Here is an 18,702-nt window from a genome sequence, read left to right as displayed (position 1 = left end):
TTGTGATTACAAGGACTCTTCTCATATAAAGACAACACATCAAAAGCATACACATAAGTTTAACAGAGACAACATAAAGAGTTCATTCAGCGACTACACACAGGTATCTTGTTTTTTGTGTGTGTTTCCTGATCAAAGGGTGGCGTTGATAACAAGTTTTTGTACCGCTCTGTTCTTGTCTTGATTGACAGAAGTCCCCCACTTCACGACGACTTGACGGGCGGCTGTTGTCTTCCAAGATTTTTGCGATTTATAAATATATGTAACTGTATATCAACATAATATCCTCATCAGTGATATTTGATTGCGTCAATAATTTAGGTAAAGTAAAATCATCTAATAAGTTACAATGCCTCATTTGAAGAACACTATAAAATCTTATGAGCTAAAAGCATATCAATTGAAATTAAGGACTAAACTTGTTCTGACTATCTTAGCTTTTAAAATACAGATGTTACTTCAAACAAGAAGATGATTACATTCTACGCATGTTCCTAGGTCAATCTAGTCATGCATGTTAACCAATGACTTAAATTCAGTCAAGTCAAGGCTCAGGCAACCCATTCCATGCTCTGATAGTACTTTATATAGTTGAGTTCAACAGACTCTTGCATGAAAGCAGTGGGGGGAGAATATGTACAAAATTTTTAAATTAAACTTTTACAAGTGAATAAGATTTTTTAAAAATAATTTTATTTCCAAATATAAATATTATAGAAGTACAATCATAATTGTAATAAAACCAAAGATAGCCAGTTTTATTTCATGATATAGCCTAAGTGAACTGTTGATAAAAACAACATTATTTAAGACAATACTTATATAGAACATGTGTATCACAGTTATGGAGATATTTCAAACATATTTTGACAATTATGTGTGGAAACAAAACATCTCTCAAAAAAAAGAAATAAATAAAAAAACAAAAACAAACAAAAGCAAAGAAACAAACAAGAACCTTTTTTTTAAATAACAGAGAAAATAAAACTTTTATAGTTAGAATATATGTTTTGTTTTAAACATTATTGTATGATTCCCATTTTATGATTTACATTTTTATATTTATAAATAAAATGGATTACAGCTTTTTGTAAAGTCAAATAATTAAAATAGTACCAAAAATTAACATCTTTAAAATTGCCATCACAAGAGAGTAAGGTAACAAATATGGCTTACTTCAAAGTAGGAACCACAAATAATGTAATGTTAAGAAAAAACTATAATAGTCTCAAAGTAACTGAAAACATAAAGAGTTCATGTACAAGCACTGATCCATATAACAACTTTTGAACACGAGCAGATAATGACTTTGTCTTCATGAGATGTTACAAAATATGTAGGTCACATTCGAATCTGCTTACCCACTTAAAATACTCCATTTTTCCTTTACCTTCACACAAAATGCTTTTCACTTATTTATTGTAATGGTTTAGAAATGATTTAAAAATCATATTTGTGTTTTCAGTACAGCACTTACCTGTATATGTTCTTAAAATACAGTTACACATATAGTGAAGAAAATACTTGAGTTCACTACATTGCCGGGCACTTAGCTCAGAACTCAACATTTCATTTAATCTAAGTCTTTTAAAGTTCATAGAAAAATTCATATCTAATTGTAACAAATTATTTATAGGTAGTAAAAGTATTTACAAATTTAGCCCACTATAAAAATAAAATCAGATTTTTTAATTTTTGAAAGGATAAAAAGTTTACAAAACATTCAACATCGCACTAAGAAATTAGAGAAATGTCAACACAAGATATTTCATCTTTCTACAAAGAATGGTTTTATTCTTATTAAAAATACATATTTGAAGCAGAGGTGTGTGCATGGTAGAGCAGCAAATTTATAAATTTTCGATACTTTTGGATTTTGTCAAGCAATGTAAACAAGTAGGTCACTCAACGATGTAGCTGGAATCAGTGAATAAGGCATTCATAGAATCTAGTCTTGTTCGAAACTGTGAGCTTAATTTATCAAATTTCTGTGACATGTAAAAGTTTAACTCTTTCTCACACTGATCCCTGGAAGGAAATAAAACAAAATAGCATTTTTAAGAACAAACACAAGATGAAAGGTGCAAAAAAAAAGTTATATTATTATCTCCCTTTGAGAATCTTGGTGAACTATTTGAAATTCCTATGATGAAGAATTGTGAAAGGATTTTTAACTCTTTCAGTGCAAATTATTTTGATTGAAAAAATGGAGCTTTACGGGATGAACAAAAATTAGAAAAAAAAAAGGGGGGGGGGGTAGTGTTAAAAAAACTGACGTAACTTTTCTTCTTTTATTTTAAAGGAAAATGAATTGGCTGCAAAACTGTATTAACAAAAATAAATTATTAAAAAAATATTTCTTTTAATTAGTTTAAGCTAAATATGGAAAAGCTAAATATATAAAAAATTCATTTGAAAATCTATATACTGAAAGATTTAACCTTAAGATTCTACTTTAAATCCATAAATATTGACAAATCACAAACCTAAACACTTTGTTTCTTTAAATTTAATAAAAGATGGAAAAATGCACTAAGAAATTGTATAATTCATATATTTCGGGTCCCGTGATATAAACTAAAAAGCGGAACCACTAGCTCAATGTTGTCATTTTAAAAAAAAGTCTTGCCCCCCACGTCCTATTTACAACTAAAACAAAGCACAATCACTCTCATAGGCAAAAAATAAAAAATAAAGAGAGAAATAAAAAGTTTAACATTATAACGATAGTGAAACAAATATTGTCCTGCAAGTTACTCACTGAGAGTAATGCCACACTGAAAAAATTAAGATGTTAAAGATGTCCCAAACATGAGGACATTAGATATGATCTGATTACTTAAGATACTTCAAAAATAAAATATATATTAACAAGTAGCCTGTTGGTCATTTTATGTAATGGCAATGTTGATTTAAAACAAATAGTATACTGGAAGAAAATTTCTGAAACTAGAAACAAAAAAATAGCCAATGAACCTCTTAATTATAAATATTAACTTGTAAGGCATGTTTATCAGACTGAAAAATGTAAATAAAAAATTGTAACGAAAGAAAATTTTGGCCTTTATTTTTACCTAGTGATAGGTCCATCATGTCCTACTGGTTGATTTGTGCTTGGTAGTTTACTGTTAAACGAAAATATTTCTCTGTAAAAAAAAAAAGATCAACTTGCGAGAACTACTAACAAAATTAGAAATTCAAGCTTTGACTTAACAGTAGCAAATTCAAAAAAAAAAAAAATAATAAAAGTTAAGTCTATATGTAAGTTAAGGATTGTATCTAAGGTCAAATGTCATTTCTACTATCCTTCATTTTCAATTATTGGTAGATGTAGCACATGGTATGAATCTGTTGAAGTAAAGGACTACAGCATATAATTGAAATAGTTTAACAGATCAGATCTCACTGCCTATTACTATTAATAATAGTTTATAGGTCTCTGTAGAGATGACTAAAATCTAATCAAGGTAATCTGCTGTAATTGAACATCAAAACATGTCAATAATTGCCAAAACTAAACAATCATTTATTTAGGTTAAAAATGTGTATTCACTTAACAATTAAATCCCCTAAATAGTGGAAATACAATGTTAATAACAGACAGAATTACAATTTCAAAATAGGATTAAACACTAATTTAGATGAACTAATAAGATGGATTTCTCTCTCTCTGTACCATCTATTCTGATCTACTATAAACATTAACATGAATGATGTCCTCTTTTCATTAAATATTAGTCCTATCCTATATCACAATATTATGCATAATCTGATTGTTATGGACTATTTCAGTTCACTTTGTCAAATAACTTTCATTAGTCAAGACAAACACTAAGGCTTTGTGTATTCCCCCACTCTTTATCACTAAAACAAAAAGATTGAAAATCTCTTTTATCCTACTTTTGTTCACAGTGTTACAAGGTGTCATCTGTCGTCATCGAATGTACATAGAAATCAAAACCCTAAAATTTCTGGTTGTGAGTGTGTATGTGTTTCATGCAAGAATGTTGTTTGTATTTTCATCTATATTGTTACAGTAGTTACATTGAGGTGGTCAATTGTAGTCAAACTGAATTCCCATTTGATTGGATCAATAAAAATGATCTTATTTTATCTTAAGATATTTATCTTGATAGCATCGATGTATTCTTTAAAATAAAAAGTCAAGTACATCTTTCAGACCTTGTGATATAGGGGGTAGATAATTTAAGGTAGTCTGTTACTGTCGCACATCAGTAACAAAGGTGTCATGTGGCCAAAGCAACAATCCAATGTATGCAGTGCAGGTACCAAATTTCAAAAACCCCCAGTCTTCACAGAGATTTGAGCCTGATACTCCTCAGAGCAGGTGACAAGTGCTTTACCACTCACAACACTATGTCCTCCCTGTGCATTCTTTGCTCATTGATAGTCCAACATGGGCATCATAGCAGTATAGTTCTGATATGATACATTTTGTTTTCTCTAAGATCATACCAAATAATTATAAGATGATGATTTTTCTAAAAAAAAAAGATACTTACTCTTGTGCTGTTGAAGTACTTTCTTTGAGCTTTGGTTCAATCAAGACAAACTGAGCCTCCACCATTTCAGGAGTAAGGGAAACAACTTGTCCTGTCTTGTCATCATGTCTGCAAAGAATTTTTAATTTTTTTTTTATATATTACTATTAAAAAAGAATATTATAAATATACATGACTTAATGATAAAGTTAAATGAAATTCGAATTTGATTTCCACTATTGCATGGTATCTGAACCTTCTACTTTTAAAATCCCTCTACAATTAAAAAAAAAAATTAAATGGTGCCCAGCTTAGCCAGCTAGGGGGTCAGGGGTAGTGCTAAAACATTTTTTAAAATAACTTTTATATAGTGCACACTTTCAGTATGCTCAGAGGACCATGTCCAATCTTTTGTGGACCAGTGGGGGAGGGGGTATCTGGGGGAAGGTGCTGCCTTTCTGCGGTCAATAAACACAACTCTAATCAAGTTGGGTATCGAAATGGAACCCCTTTGAGCAGTCAAGCCTCTCATAGACCAACTTTAAATGAGGAGCTCTGGACGCCAAGTGTTTTCCTGCATTTCTCCTGCCATTTACATAGTATTCCTCAAAGTAAAAAGGGCATATGTTAATTTTTTTTAGGCACAAGTAGGTATGTAAGATGTCTTGTAATGGGCCTATTTTAGTCATGCAAGTGATGTTAATAGAATGATGGTACAAAACATGAACTGAGAAATACAGTTACAGTCGAGTCCCAATAGTCTGATTAACAAATATTTTAAATTAAGCACAATTATAAATACAATTACATAAACTGGTGCAGGAAACAGTGATAAGCATAGTTTATTATAGATTTTTTTCATCTCTCTGAAACTAACTAATTCTTTGTATGAAGCTCATGACAAGAGAGCGAAATGCTATTTATACAGAAGTCAAAGTAGTTTTCTATATTATTGTATCATACTGTTGCAGCCACTGAATAATATTAACATAACTTCCCTGGAACTATTTTCCACAAATCTCCAAGCATTTATAATTTATTAAAACTGTATTTTAGTTGAGGTGTGGTTTAGACAATGTATTGAACTAAACAGCTTTGTACCATGTATCATAAAACTTTAAATTAAAAATATAAGTATAAGTATGTATTGCTCATGCACTATTTATCTTTGAAGCATACTGTAAATAATACACTTATTCAATGTTCTTTTCTTAGTTTTTTACATTCCTAAAAATACACTAATTTCCGTTTTAGATTTAGTGGACTTTCGGAATTATTGGATTATCAGATTATTGAGACTCCACAGTATAATCATGTTGGCAGAGATTAATAAAAATGTAAAAGAACATTTTCAGCCCCAAAATGGTATACAAGGCCCAACACAGAAGATGAACTTACTTCTCATAATTAATATCTTAATTTTTTAAAAAATCCATACTGAAAAATGAAACTACACTACAAATACAACAGGTTTTTTTTGTAGTCATTTGAAAAAAAAAAAAAAAGACAGCCACTGAACCCTCATATTTCAATTGTTAGATCAACACCCCAAAAGGAATTAGGAAAACCTTATTTTTATGACATTTAGGTATAGACTTACTCCTCAACACAGTTATCAGCATCATCTGATTCCAGTCGAGTCATGAGAGCTGGTAATTCTGTGGGCAACAAATCTGAGCTAAAGCACTGATCCCTGGAAAGAGATTTTTGGATATATTTAATTATACACTAAAATTGGCTCTAACTCTAGGCCACACATGCACACACCATGAATGGTATCCTAACCAGAGAGTAAAAAAATAACAAAAACAAATGCACGGCAGAATCTTACCATCTCGGCACCCAAATATTGGACAAACTGATAGAGTTGGACAAGGTTGATAGGCCAGGAGATGGAAACTTCTTCCAGGTCATGAGGCCTCTTATTGTATCCTAGGAGAGTGAAATGAAGCACCATTAACTCTTTCTCTACGTAATTATTTTTTCACCTTCTGATGGAATTCTTCATTTTGCTCATTATTATTTCACTACCATGTTATGATTAAGCTTCAATAACTTTTTCATTTGTTAGCAGAAAATGTTTAAGTTGGTATAAAGTTAAAGGGGAATGCATGCTCTTTTTATATAATGCAAAGTAAAGTTTATAAAATTAAACATAAATTTAATGAAATGAGGTCAAATCAACAATGGTATCGTCAATTAGGAGAGAAAGACTTAAAAGAACAACATTTGATCTTGATGGCAAGGATCAATAAGTATAAAAACAAAATCCTGTTGAAATGAAATTCACTCCAATATTTAATGGTGATGCAATTATTGCTCTATAAAATTATATAAAGATATTCCTAGCGTCAAGAAATTTAAAAACCTATGAGCTAATTTTTTTTATCTCAAACTTTAAACACTTTTCAGTTTAAATTTAAAAGAATAGAAAGACAAAAACAAAAACTTATTAAATTAAAACTTTAAAAATTTTTAATCTGAACTAACATAATATTGATTTTCCAATAATTTCAGCTATTGTACTGACCTCTCTGTCCAATGTCTTTTTTTGAGTGACTGATCGGTCAGTTCTTGGATAGCGGGGCAATGGACATAAATGAAAATCATAATCTACTTCTGAATATGGAATATTGGGAAGGAATACTTGAAGACCAGGAGCTGGATTCTGAAAAGTTAAAACAGAAGGTATAGGCTTCCAAACTTTTATTAGAAATTTAACAATTGTACAAGTATGAGTTGAAATATAGCCATATGTTTAGCCTGTTTATCCTTATGTTAACAGATCTTTACCACTTACTATCACTTCCAACAATCACAGCAACACTAACAACTGTAAACACAGCTTACCATGATGTGAAGACTTGGATAGTCCATTGGTTTAAACAGAGACTCTGGTGGTGCAAGGGAAACAACTGCAGATTTTTTCTCTAATTTTTCATCTAATGCCAGACCTTTCATTTCATCTTTAACCTCAATGAATTTGTCACAAGGGTCTGATTCTACTGGCAATCTAATCTCTTCAACCTGAAGCAAGAAAATGTTAGCAATAGTCTTTTAAAAAATTTGACGGCCAACTTGTGAAACAAAAAAGGTTAGGAATCAGATATCCATCTGAAAGAGTCTTGACCTTATGCCAGTAATAAATAAATCCAAGTTATTTTTACACTGGGTGTGGTAGCTGAGTGGTTAAGTGCCTGGCTTCCAAACCTGGGGTCCTGGGTTTGAATCTTGGTGAAGACTTGGATTTTGAATTCTGGGATTTTTAGGGCGCCCCTGAGTCTACCCATTATCTTGACTTAAGTTGGGGAAAATAAAAACTGTTAGTCTGCCCCATAGATTGCAATGTCTGAAAAAGGAACTTTTTTTTTTTAATACTAAACATATGTTTAATGTTATTTAAATTTAAGGATAGATAAGCATTGATAAGATAGAAAATCTTAGTTAGTCTTATTATGAAGTGAATACAAAAGACATAAATCATTGAGATTTATAAGCAAGCTATTTGGTATACTGAATTCTATTTTGATTAATTTTGTACATAATTAATTTCTTTGTAAACAAACTCTCAGTGGACATCATAATGAATTTAAAAAAAAAACATATAGAGTAAAATACATAGCATACAGTTGTTAATACAAATGTAAAGCTAAGGGCTAAAACAATGATTGATGCATACATATTACATACATAAAGGAAGCACTAAGGACCAAATTCTTAATCAAAGAAAATGGTGATTTGAATATAAGTACATTCCTTACCAGGGCATGAACCAAGGACCCTGCGATTAGGCAACTTTCTCTCATACAAAATTTGGTCCCTAGTGCTGCCTTTATACATGTGAAATGTATGCATGGTACTAATTGCAGTAATGATAATGATTATTCTGTTGATGAATATCAATAAATCATGTACTGACCTCTGCACCAGTCCTCAGTCTGCGAAGATTTCTAGTCGGAACGTAGCCACTGGCTGCTTCATGGACATTATGTGGTTTGTATCCATATAGTTGATAGTAAAGGGGAACCTTAAATAGTCACATACATAAAACATATATTATAAAAGATAAAGCTTTAGAATCTACTAAATCTATACATTTCAATTTAATGTATACAGATTGGCTATATCCATATAGTTCTGTCTAACAGAAATACATACATTAATGCAACAATTAGAGTTGTACCTTCAGGTTAAAGAAAGGAACATCTCTTTTGACAACAATTTCTGTGGCAGGAACTGGAACAATACCCAAGGCATCTGGAGCCTAAAGAATCATAAAGAATACCATAGAGCCTCTTCTTTTTTGGACATTAATTAGATGAAAGTGGTAGTAAAGCTGAATGGGAACATATATTTAATCTGCGGCATGTGATTTACATAAAAGTTTTCAAATAGAATAAATCAAAGAAAACTACGACCCAACAACATTAAATAATAACAAAGATTAATGAAGAGACAAGTGGCTTACCATATCGTCCTTCACATGGGGAGATAAGTATGTGGGAAATGTAAACTTTTTAATTTTATTAAACTTAAAGCCCAAGAGTTCTTGCTCAGTGCCGCCATTTTGTTTTGTGGTTTTAGTTTCACCTGCCAACAATAAACATTTGACTATGCATAAATGTTTCGTTTTTAAAACTGTTGCTATAATGTAGAGATATTTACATTGAATGTAGTATAGACTGAGACAAAGAGTTTAATGCTAAGTCAATAAAATGATAGAATCATCAAAATAGAAGTCTCACACTTATTTGTTATAAATGAAAGAAACAAAAAGTGGACAACAAACCTTCACCTTGTACAACTTCTGATAAACTTTGTTTAAGTATTCTCAAACCACACAGCCGCTTCTCACAGCGATTGCGAATAATAACCTAAGTGAATTTGACAAAATATGAAGTGAAGCTTTTAAAGATGAAGAAGTAATATTTTATTAAAAAAGAGATAATATCAATAGGACTTTTATTCAAGTTTTCTAAGCCTGCATTATTATGAGCCTTAACATCGAGAATCCATATATTACTAACAATGAAAAAAATTATACAGGATTGTATAAATAAATATTATGTCCATTTAAATAGTTTAAAATGTTAATTAACCTTTTTAGCAAATTAATAGGCACCCTTTCAGACCTATCAGCCTATGAAGACAGAAGTTCTTATCTATTTCTATGGCTGACAGTTAACATGGGCATCATGTGGCCAACATAATGACAAACCACCTAAACTTACCCTAAGTAAGTCAAGTCACCAGTTGGGTAGACTCAGGGGTGTCCTAAATATCCTGAATGAAATTCCAGTCTTCACTGGGATTTAAACTGGTGATCCTTTAGATTGGAAGCCAAGGGCTTTATCACTTGGCAACCCCATCCCAATCCCATTTAATGAAGATTTAGAATTATTTGTTGTTTTCTCTTTAATGTGATGCTGGTTCAAAAGAAGACAGGAAACTCATCAATAAAAACAATATCTTGAAATTTAGACAAAGATATGAACAGGAATAGTTGATCTCTAAGTACGTTGACTCCATTTTATGAAATTTATACACGAAGAAAGGAGTATCATTGCATTGGAAACCACAACTGAACTTTTTCAACTAAAAACAGAACTCCACTGGCGGGAATAGAAGAGAGCGCCAACAACCATGTCACTATCCACACAACTTTTCTCAAGGGGTATTTTTATGGCAGACACCTGCATGGCTGATAGGGTAGGATGAGTCATCATTTATAGAGAGGTAACAAATTACATCTGCATGGATCTTTCCCTGACAGTAGTTTAGATAGGCCAATTACTAAGAAGAAGTCTAATCTTGCCAAGTTCATTTCCAACTACTTGCTTTACCAAGTAAAAGATATCAGTTATGACACTTTTTTTTTATTGAAAAAAAAAAATGATCACTATAACCTACCCGTCTTGCTGCCTGGATGAATCTATCTAATATTGTGTGCCTTGCATCCCACAAGTCATTAGAATAGCTGTCAAATGTAGCAATGGTATCTGCAACCTGTCATTTGACATATAACAATTTATATGATGATAAAAATTGTTATAAGTTTATCCTGTTACAAGTCTATCCATACGTAAATTTGAGTAATAACTTAAAGTTAATAGAAGAAACCATAAGCATTTTCTTAAATTTCAATACAGATTTCAGTTTTAGTAATGAAATTAAGTCTGGTTACCATTTCAACATCTCGAAAGGTTCTACGATACAATGTGACAGTGTTAGTGCGTAGGAACTCTTCATTTTCTATTGGTAGGCCTTGTACTTTAGTCTAAAAGGAGTCAAAAACAAAATAGAGCATTTATTAGAAAAAATATAAAACATTCAATCTGAAGGCTAGGATGATTATTATGGTCATTGTGGTTTGTGTGAATGTGAAATGGTACAAATGCAAGTTGAATAAAAAGGTCATTAAAAAAAAGTGAGGAAAGTGATCAGAATAGGAAATATGAAGAACTTTGATGTTTTTAAACACTATTAAATACATTTTAAAAACAAAACAAGTAGTTGTTTGTTTGCTTTACAATTCTAAAGTTTAAACAACTATACATAGATTAAATGTGAAGACTATATCTAGACACAAATGAATATGAGGCTCAATGGCAAGTTAAAATCTATTTTTCTTATTGGAGTTTTCAATCCTAAGCCTGGAATAGTCTTACCCTGTAATATGTATCAGCAGCACTTCTCTCTTCCAAAATTTTAAATTTTTCAGCAAGAGTCATGGGTTTGTCACCAAGTTTCACCTGCCACCTTAGCTGATTTTGTCTTTCTTCATAAACATTTTGTCTGACAAGTTGATCAAATAAAGCTTCCTGTAAGAAATGATACAACTTATAATTAGATGTTGGTTAATTTAACTGAAAACATTCTACTATCTACAAGAATATAACTTTAATCTACAAATAGCAGCTTCTTTCATTGGCCGTTTGAGGCAGCATTTGGCAATTGTTTAGGAAAAATAATATTAACTTTCTTTTCAATTAAATGGAGGCCGGCATTGTGACTGAGCAGTAAAGAGCTTGGCTTCTGAACCAGGGGTCAGGGATTCTAATCTTGGTGAAGACTAGGATTTTTAGTTTCAGGATCTTTGGGCACCTCTGAGTTGACCCAGCCTTAATGGATACCTTACATTAGTTGGGGAAAAGTAAAGGCGGTTGGTCATTTTGTTGACCACATAACACCCTCATTAACCGTATGTCACAGAAACCAATGACCGTTACATCATCTGCCCTATAGATCACAAGGTCTGAAAGGGAAACTTTGAATTAAATATTTACAGCGCTTCAAACCATTAACAAACAAATATTGTTTTTTTTATTCTATGAGCATATTTCTAATTTCTATATACAAAAATGCCTGTAAATGCAAACTAACCTTCATTTGACGTGTCATCACTGAACCTTCTCTTTGCTGCTGCATATCTTAAGGAATGAAGAATAAAATATTTTATCAAACAGGATTTAAAAATGGATGAAGAAGACATACACTCTTCTTTCTAATTTAGGTGTGTTTTGATCATTGTATGGAAATAATAAAGAGATCCTTTATTTCTGAGGCTGTGTTCAAATGATTAAAAACTGTGTTAGGTGCAGAATTGTAAATTTTGGTCACACTTAATGTGTGCACACATTGTTTCTCCTAGTTCCTCTTGTTGGATGATCCTGAAATGAGACATCGCGACTGCTTGATCTCCGATAGTTTTGACTTTTAACTTTTGTTTTTCCCTTGCTAGGGTAAGAATTTAATTACTTTGTTGGATTTATGTATATTAGTTATAATAGTTTTGATATTCGTGATCATAGTGGTAGAAGCCAGTTCAAGAGTGTTTCTTATTGTTTATAGGGGAGCCAGCTGAGACTAGTGTTGTACCATTGGTGGCTGTACTTTCAAGCATCTAATAAATGTGATTAGCCAGTGTTGTGAAAATGACTATGCTTGAACTGCGATTGGCTTTTAAAAACACAATTCTGCCCTGTTAAATCCTGAATGTTTAAACAAAATCATAAGAGGAAAAATTTTTTTCCTGAGAGTAAAAGATTCCAGAAGAGAAGAAACGTGTGTCTTTTCATTTTCTTTTTATAAACCATTTTGTAAAAGTAATATAAAAGTAAAGTAAAGTTCCCCTTTCAGACCTAGTGGTCTATAGGGCAGATGATGTAAAGATCATCTGTTTCTGTGGCCTACGGTTTACGAGGGTGTCATGTGGCCAGCACAATGACCAACCGCCTTTACTTTTCCCCAACTAATGTCAGGTACCCATCAGAGCTGGGTGTACTCAGAGGCACCCAAAGATTCCGAAATTAAAAATCCCAGTCTTCACCAGGATTTGAACCTGGGACCCCCGGTTCGGAAGTCAAGCGCTTTACCGCTCAGCCACTGCGCCTCCAAAAGTAATATAAGATATAACATTAATTTAAAAAAAATAATTATAAACATTAAAAGGTGTTATGTCCCTTACTTTGTCTAATTTCATTCACTTTCAATTTTCCAGGTTTCTGTAATAAAACTTTGGCTACAGCATAAGGTGATTCTATAATCTGAGGAAATTGTATCCCATTTTTTTCTAATGGAAACTGAAAAACAGAATACAACAAATAAAATCAGCAAAAATAAATCTGTTATGTTAAAAATGTTAAAATATGTTGCTATTTATTATAATTACAGTAAAGTTACAAATAGAATTATTTTTATTAAAAATATAGCTCAGATTTTTAGACTTAAACTAACGAAAGTGAATTTCTTAAATTATTTTCGTGCTTGTGATAAATTTTATTTTATTTTATACCTCATTTAAAGCAGACGTGGGTTTCTTTGAGCTTTTCATTGTATCCTTTGTTTTCTTCATACTTCTGGCTCTTTCTATTGGAGAAAAACATTTTGGATCAAGTACTTCATTTGTTGTGCTTGCTAGGGTCTTGGCTCTAGAGGAAATCAAATATATATAGTTTTTATTTGAATTATGTATTGTAGCTAATGTTAATTATCAATAAATCTAGGAATTTTATTATTTTATTTAGTTTTGAAAAATCTCCTAAATCTTATCTTATAAATAACAGAGTGATAAACATTCCTTCTAAAAGAAGATAATCATCCTACATGTATCCATGTGTTACCTTGTTGTTAATTTTTTTATTAGAGACTTCAACTCTATTTTATCAATAGTTTTCCTAGCTGATTTAGGCAACCCATATATTTCATGCTTTTATGGCAATAGGAATTACATAGCAATTGTATAAATTTGTCCTAGCACATGCAATAAAAAATGGGCTTCTCTCTTTTGTGTCTTTCTGAGTATTTTATTAGGTACTAAGTTTATATGTTAAATTATGCTTTATTGATTCATGTATTATTTCTATTTTATGAAGCAAAGATCTGCAGCAGTTAACCCAGGGAGCAACAAACTGTTTTAACACCAAATAAACTAATGTACAATAATGGCCACTAAAGATACCTGAGAAGACCTGGCTGTGATGTTCCAATGAAAGTTGAAATAAGACCTTTGAAGTTTAGCTGTGAGATAACTAGCTCCACCTTCATTATTGCTGTCTGGAACTCAAGAGGAGCAAATGTGACGGTAATCTCTGTCTCACTGTTGGCAGGAACTATTCCTGCAAAATCAGTCAAACAAAATTAACAAGTCTTCATACTAAATCACTTTCAATTTTTATATTTATATTACTTCTGAACTAAAAATTGTAGGCTATATCCAAGTTGAGACCACTCGCAGGATGGCAATGGATGGAAGGGTTTAAATCAGATCCATCAAAACATAAGTCCCAAGCAAACACCACATAACAAAACAGCCATTAATTAATTAATTAACAGGAAAAAGGTCATTATTATATATCTTTTTTTTGAATTTTTAAAATTCTTTTTTTTAGAGCTCTAAATTATCTAGATACCATAAGTCTATTGAACAATATAAAATTTCAAAATGATTTTTAGTAATTTGTACACTTTTGCATAAAATAAATTTATAAGAAAACTAAAAGGCATGCTTCCACAAGACCAAAATTAACCATTCCACATTCAAAAATATTTTAAAAAAAGATAGTTTAACTAGTTCTACACTAGTGCATGATGTAGTTCTTTTGTTTTAAAAGTTACAGACATTCCTCCAGAAATGAAGATTATTATGTTCCAGCCCAGACCTCCTGCAGGACTGTGGAGGATGAAATCAGGCAGAATTGCAACCATCAGATGATAATAACACAAGCATACCACTTGACCTAAGTAAAGTTTCCCATTTAGACCATGCAGTCTATATGGCAGATGATGTTAAGGTCATTTGTTTCTTTGGCACACGGTTAACAAGCAGGGTTACATGTGGCTAGTACAACAACCAACTGCCTTTACTTTTTACCAACTAAAGTTAGGTATCCATTGGATTCGGGGGCACCCTCAAAGTCCAAAAGTTCAAATCCCAGTGTTCACCAAGATTTGAACCAGGAATCCAGATTCAGAAACCAAGCCCTTAAACACTCAGCTACCATGCCCCCTACCACTCGACCTGACAGCCAGTGTATACTGAGACTTTTTGTAACAAGAATTGATTCATTAATTTTGTATTAAAAATGATTTACTATACATAAATATGAAATGACCCTTTTATGAAACAGACAAGAATGCTTTGAAGGACCATGTTTAGCTTTGCACTTATTTTGATCACAACAAGGACAATAGACATTGAAATATTTTATAAGAAACACAAACTGCTATTTTTATCCTGTTACAAAATTACTGATGTATATATGCATACACAAAATAAACCCTTTTAGAAAATTAAATATATTGAATATTCAAATGCTGAATGAAATTTAGGATTAGCCTTTTTATATATATTTATATTATATTTTAGTTTTTAAATATAAAATTGAAAGATAGCATAAAACCAAAATCAGCTGTTCCTTTCAGCTCACAAATTTTAGCATTTAGGTGAGGCTAGTTTTTCAATATACCTGACGTAGGCTCAATTTGGAAAGCTGGATGTCGTTGGATATATTTAAAACAAAACTCAAAGTCAATTGGAGCCAGACTCTTCAGAGGAAAAGTTTTTGAAGTGCTGTGATGAAAAATAAATTATAATTAATAAAATATCCTTTGTAAAATTCAAATCCTTCTAATAAAAATGTTATTAGTGAATACAATTTGTAAACAGAACAAACAATGCATTTGCATAAATCTTTTTTTCTTTCATTTAATCACTTTAAATATAAAACTTATAAAATGATAAATTTTCTGATTTCAATATTTGAATTACCTGCTGCCAACAGGAATTGGAGAAAATGTATAATTTCTAGGAAAGTCTTTAGTGTTCATCACAGGATAGCCATGAATAGGAATGATCAAGTTTTCATCTCCCTTTAGACATAAAAAACAAAAAGGTTACTTTCATGAAAGTCATCAAAAAGGTAAAAAAAAATTATCAATATATAATGTGTGGATAAAATTTGATATAAATTTCAAATTTCTATTAACAATATGTTATGATAAATTATCTCTGATCAAATAAATATTTTTGGGCTTAAATTCTCACCTGACAATGAATTCTAATGCAATCATAATAATATCTCCACTCATCAGGAATAAATTCAACAATGCATTTTAAAATCATGCCTGCTACCATTCTTTCCTGTTATAAATAAAAAAAAATTGTTTAATTTTTCTGCAGATGTAAAGAATTTTTACTTCAGCCAAGAATAAAACAAATTTTCATCTTACTACAAAAAATCAGCTTGATCATCCAAGAACCAGATAAATACTTCAAATAGGCTACTGATTAGCAATGAAGTGATATTTATGCACATTTGGCTACTTACTGGCTTTTTATATTTGATAGAAAAATTGTCAGTTTGAGGTGGAATAATATGCAATCTTAAAACATCGGATGAGGAATTCAGTAGTAACAACTGCCTTGTTTGTTTTTTGCCAACTTCAAAACCTTCAAATAAAAGCTCTGATGGCTTTGATTGAATAAAGGCATTCTGACCAAGTTTGGCATAAATTTCTGCAATTAGAATAGCACACATATATATAAAAAAAAAAAAATCCTAAAAATACACTGGTATGACAAAGTAGAAAACACCAAACTGTGGGAGATGAGTGGACAGAAAAATATAGAAGTGCAGATCATAGAGAGGAAGTGGAGATGGATTGGTCACACCCTTAGAAAAGATACCAGCAACAGAGCTAGGCAGGCCTAAGAGTGGAACCCCCAGGGAACAAGACGCAGAGGAAGACCAAGAAGAACATGGCGACGCAGTGTACTTGAAGAAGCAGAGAAGACCGGGAAGAGCTGGGACACCATCAAAAAGCTAGCAAGAGACCGTGGAGAGTGGCGTGTTTTTGTCGAGGCCCTATGTTCCATGAGGAACTCATAGGAGTGATGATGATGATGACATATAAACAGTTACATTATTATATCTTGTTTTTAAACAGGGTTTTGAAAATTAGTTTAAAATATTAAGGATTATAAATATTATTTTTTTTAATTTATAAACTAATACTAGTTTTTAAAAATCTAACTATTGTAATGATAAAATACAATTGCTATGATACATACTATTGCTATGATACATACTATTTCTATGATACTGTTATAAACTAAAATTTATAATTTGATGGAGGTGGAGGTGTGAGGTTCCAAAAAAAAAAATTGAGACTTGAGTGTATGCCAGCTGTTTTATCAAGTGTTGCATATTTCCCTCTTTTTTTAAAGCTGGCTGATCATGCAGTAGGCCACCCAAGTCTAGAGCTGTTAAGTGAAAAGACTGTGCTAGAGATAGATGTTATAATGTATTTGTGATGTCATGTGAAGAAACATCCCTGCTTCCTTGAGTTGCCCCCCTTAACCCTTTCTCTCCGTAATTATTTACCACATTCTGGTGGAATCAACGCTGGTATCGTCAGTTAGGAGAGAAAGAGTTAAGTTATTAAAAATGTTATAACCCCGCCATGTGCACTGCCATTCAAGCTAGTGCAGAGGGTGCGCACTGCCAGAAACTAGACAGAAAAGGATGTTGACATTAGAAGAGAATAATTTCTGCCCAAGTCTAGGCCTACTATAGTAGATCTAAATCTATTTAACTATTCTGAAACGTATCTTTACTATTAATACAAGTTTAAATTGTGTTCTAAAATTAAAAAGAAAAAAAAAAGCTTCATCTCAATGTCTAAATGAGATTGAGGCATTGATGTTGCTGACTGATTCTATAAGGTCTGAATATGAAAAATGCTAATTAATGTTTCTAGATCTAGAATATTATATTATATAATAGATCTAATTAGATTGGTTTAGATCTAAATCTAAAGTTCTTACTACTTACTTGTATCCAGCAAATGATTAGGAACATTAATCTTTTTCCTTTCTTCATCCGGCTCTGTAAGAATCATATTCTCAATTAAAAGGGCCTTTTCATTTATGACGGTAGATGATGAGGACAATTCAACCACAACTTCACTGCTATGTCTAGATTTATTAGGTCTAGAGCCACTGCTGACTGTGCCAGTGCTGAAATTGCTGGCGATAATTGTGTCTACAGTTCTGTCTTGCAAGTCTAATGTTGTAGGCATTTTGTTTTATTTCTTACGATGAAATACTATGTAGTCTTGTTAACTGCATCAAATAGACCAACAAGTTGAATTTCAAATTACTTTTAACCAAATTCACTAGAGTCATGAACATGTCCAGTGGCCGCCATGACTGTTTACATTCGATTCGAGTTTATAAGTCTACTGGAGTCTTATAGTTATAGTTTACAGATCTCATCTACTACAATTTACTACATTGAACCGCTTAAAATTCTGATGAATAATACATAATAGTCAGATTAGATCCAGAGTCTACATATACACCCTATAATTTGTTAATTATTTACATACGAATAATCAAATCAAATGTAATAAAACAGCATCAAACAATTTTAAATGTTTTTGTAGACTAGATTTATAGTTTAGTACTGAAACCTATAAATACAGCTGTTTCCTTGACTACACTTCACTTGCCTATGTACCAAACACAAACTTATTGCTCCCCCGACTTTCACTTGCCTATGTACCATACGTTTCAATTATCAGATAGCTATTTACACCTTGAACATTATAAAGAGAAACATAATCTTTAAAGTTTCAAAAATACGTCGACGAAATAGATCTAGATCCATTTTTATTACTTAGAAACCAAATTTAACAA

The 18,702-nt window shown here is 31.6% G+C and overlaps 1 protein-coding gene across 2 annotated transcripts; it reads right to left on the bottom strand.

Moving 5' to 3' along the window:
- Positions 1-671: 671 nt before the first annotated feature.
- On the bottom strand, positions 672-18,498 carry LOC106061614 (cilia- and flagella-associated protein 221-like). Of its 2 annotated transcripts, none has more exons than XM_056018830.1 (23): positions 17,837-18,498; positions 16,331-16,518; positions 16,048-16,143; positions 15,772-15,872; positions 15,470-15,573; positions 13,963-14,119; positions 13,297-13,432; positions 12,970-13,084; positions 11,886-11,932; positions 11,171-11,323; positions 10,687-10,779; positions 10,413-10,508; positions 9,298-9,376; positions 8,971-9,092; positions 8,686-8,766; positions 8,422-8,529; positions 7,353-7,529; positions 7,033-7,170; positions 6,334-6,434; positions 6,103-6,195; positions 4,524-4,631; positions 3,075-3,146; positions 672-2,028 (listed from the first exon to the last, which is right to left on the bottom strand). In XM_056018830.1, exons 1-23 carry the CDS (start codon positions 18,081-18,083, stop codon positions 1,902-1,904), a joined length of 2,739 nt encoding a protein of 912 aa, XP_055874805.1. In that variant the 5' UTR covers positions 18,084-18,498; the 3' UTR covers positions 672-1,901. The 2 variants fall into 2 exon arrangements, with proteins under 2 accessions (XP_055874805.1, XP_055874801.1); XM_056018826.1 differs by having other exon boundaries at positions 9,292-9,376; positions 17,837-18,497.
- Positions 18,499-18,702: the final 204 nt, after the last annotated feature.

The sequence above is a fragment of the Biomphalaria glabrata genome, chromosome 1 (genome assembly GCF_947242115.1).
Source record: "Biomphalaria glabrata chromosome 1, xgBioGlab47.1, whole genome shotgun sequence".
Classification (NCBI taxonomy): Eukaryota; Metazoa; Mollusca; class Gastropoda; family Planorbidae; genus Biomphalaria; species Biomphalaria glabrata.
This window is presented reverse-complemented; position numbering and strand designations above follow the sequence as displayed.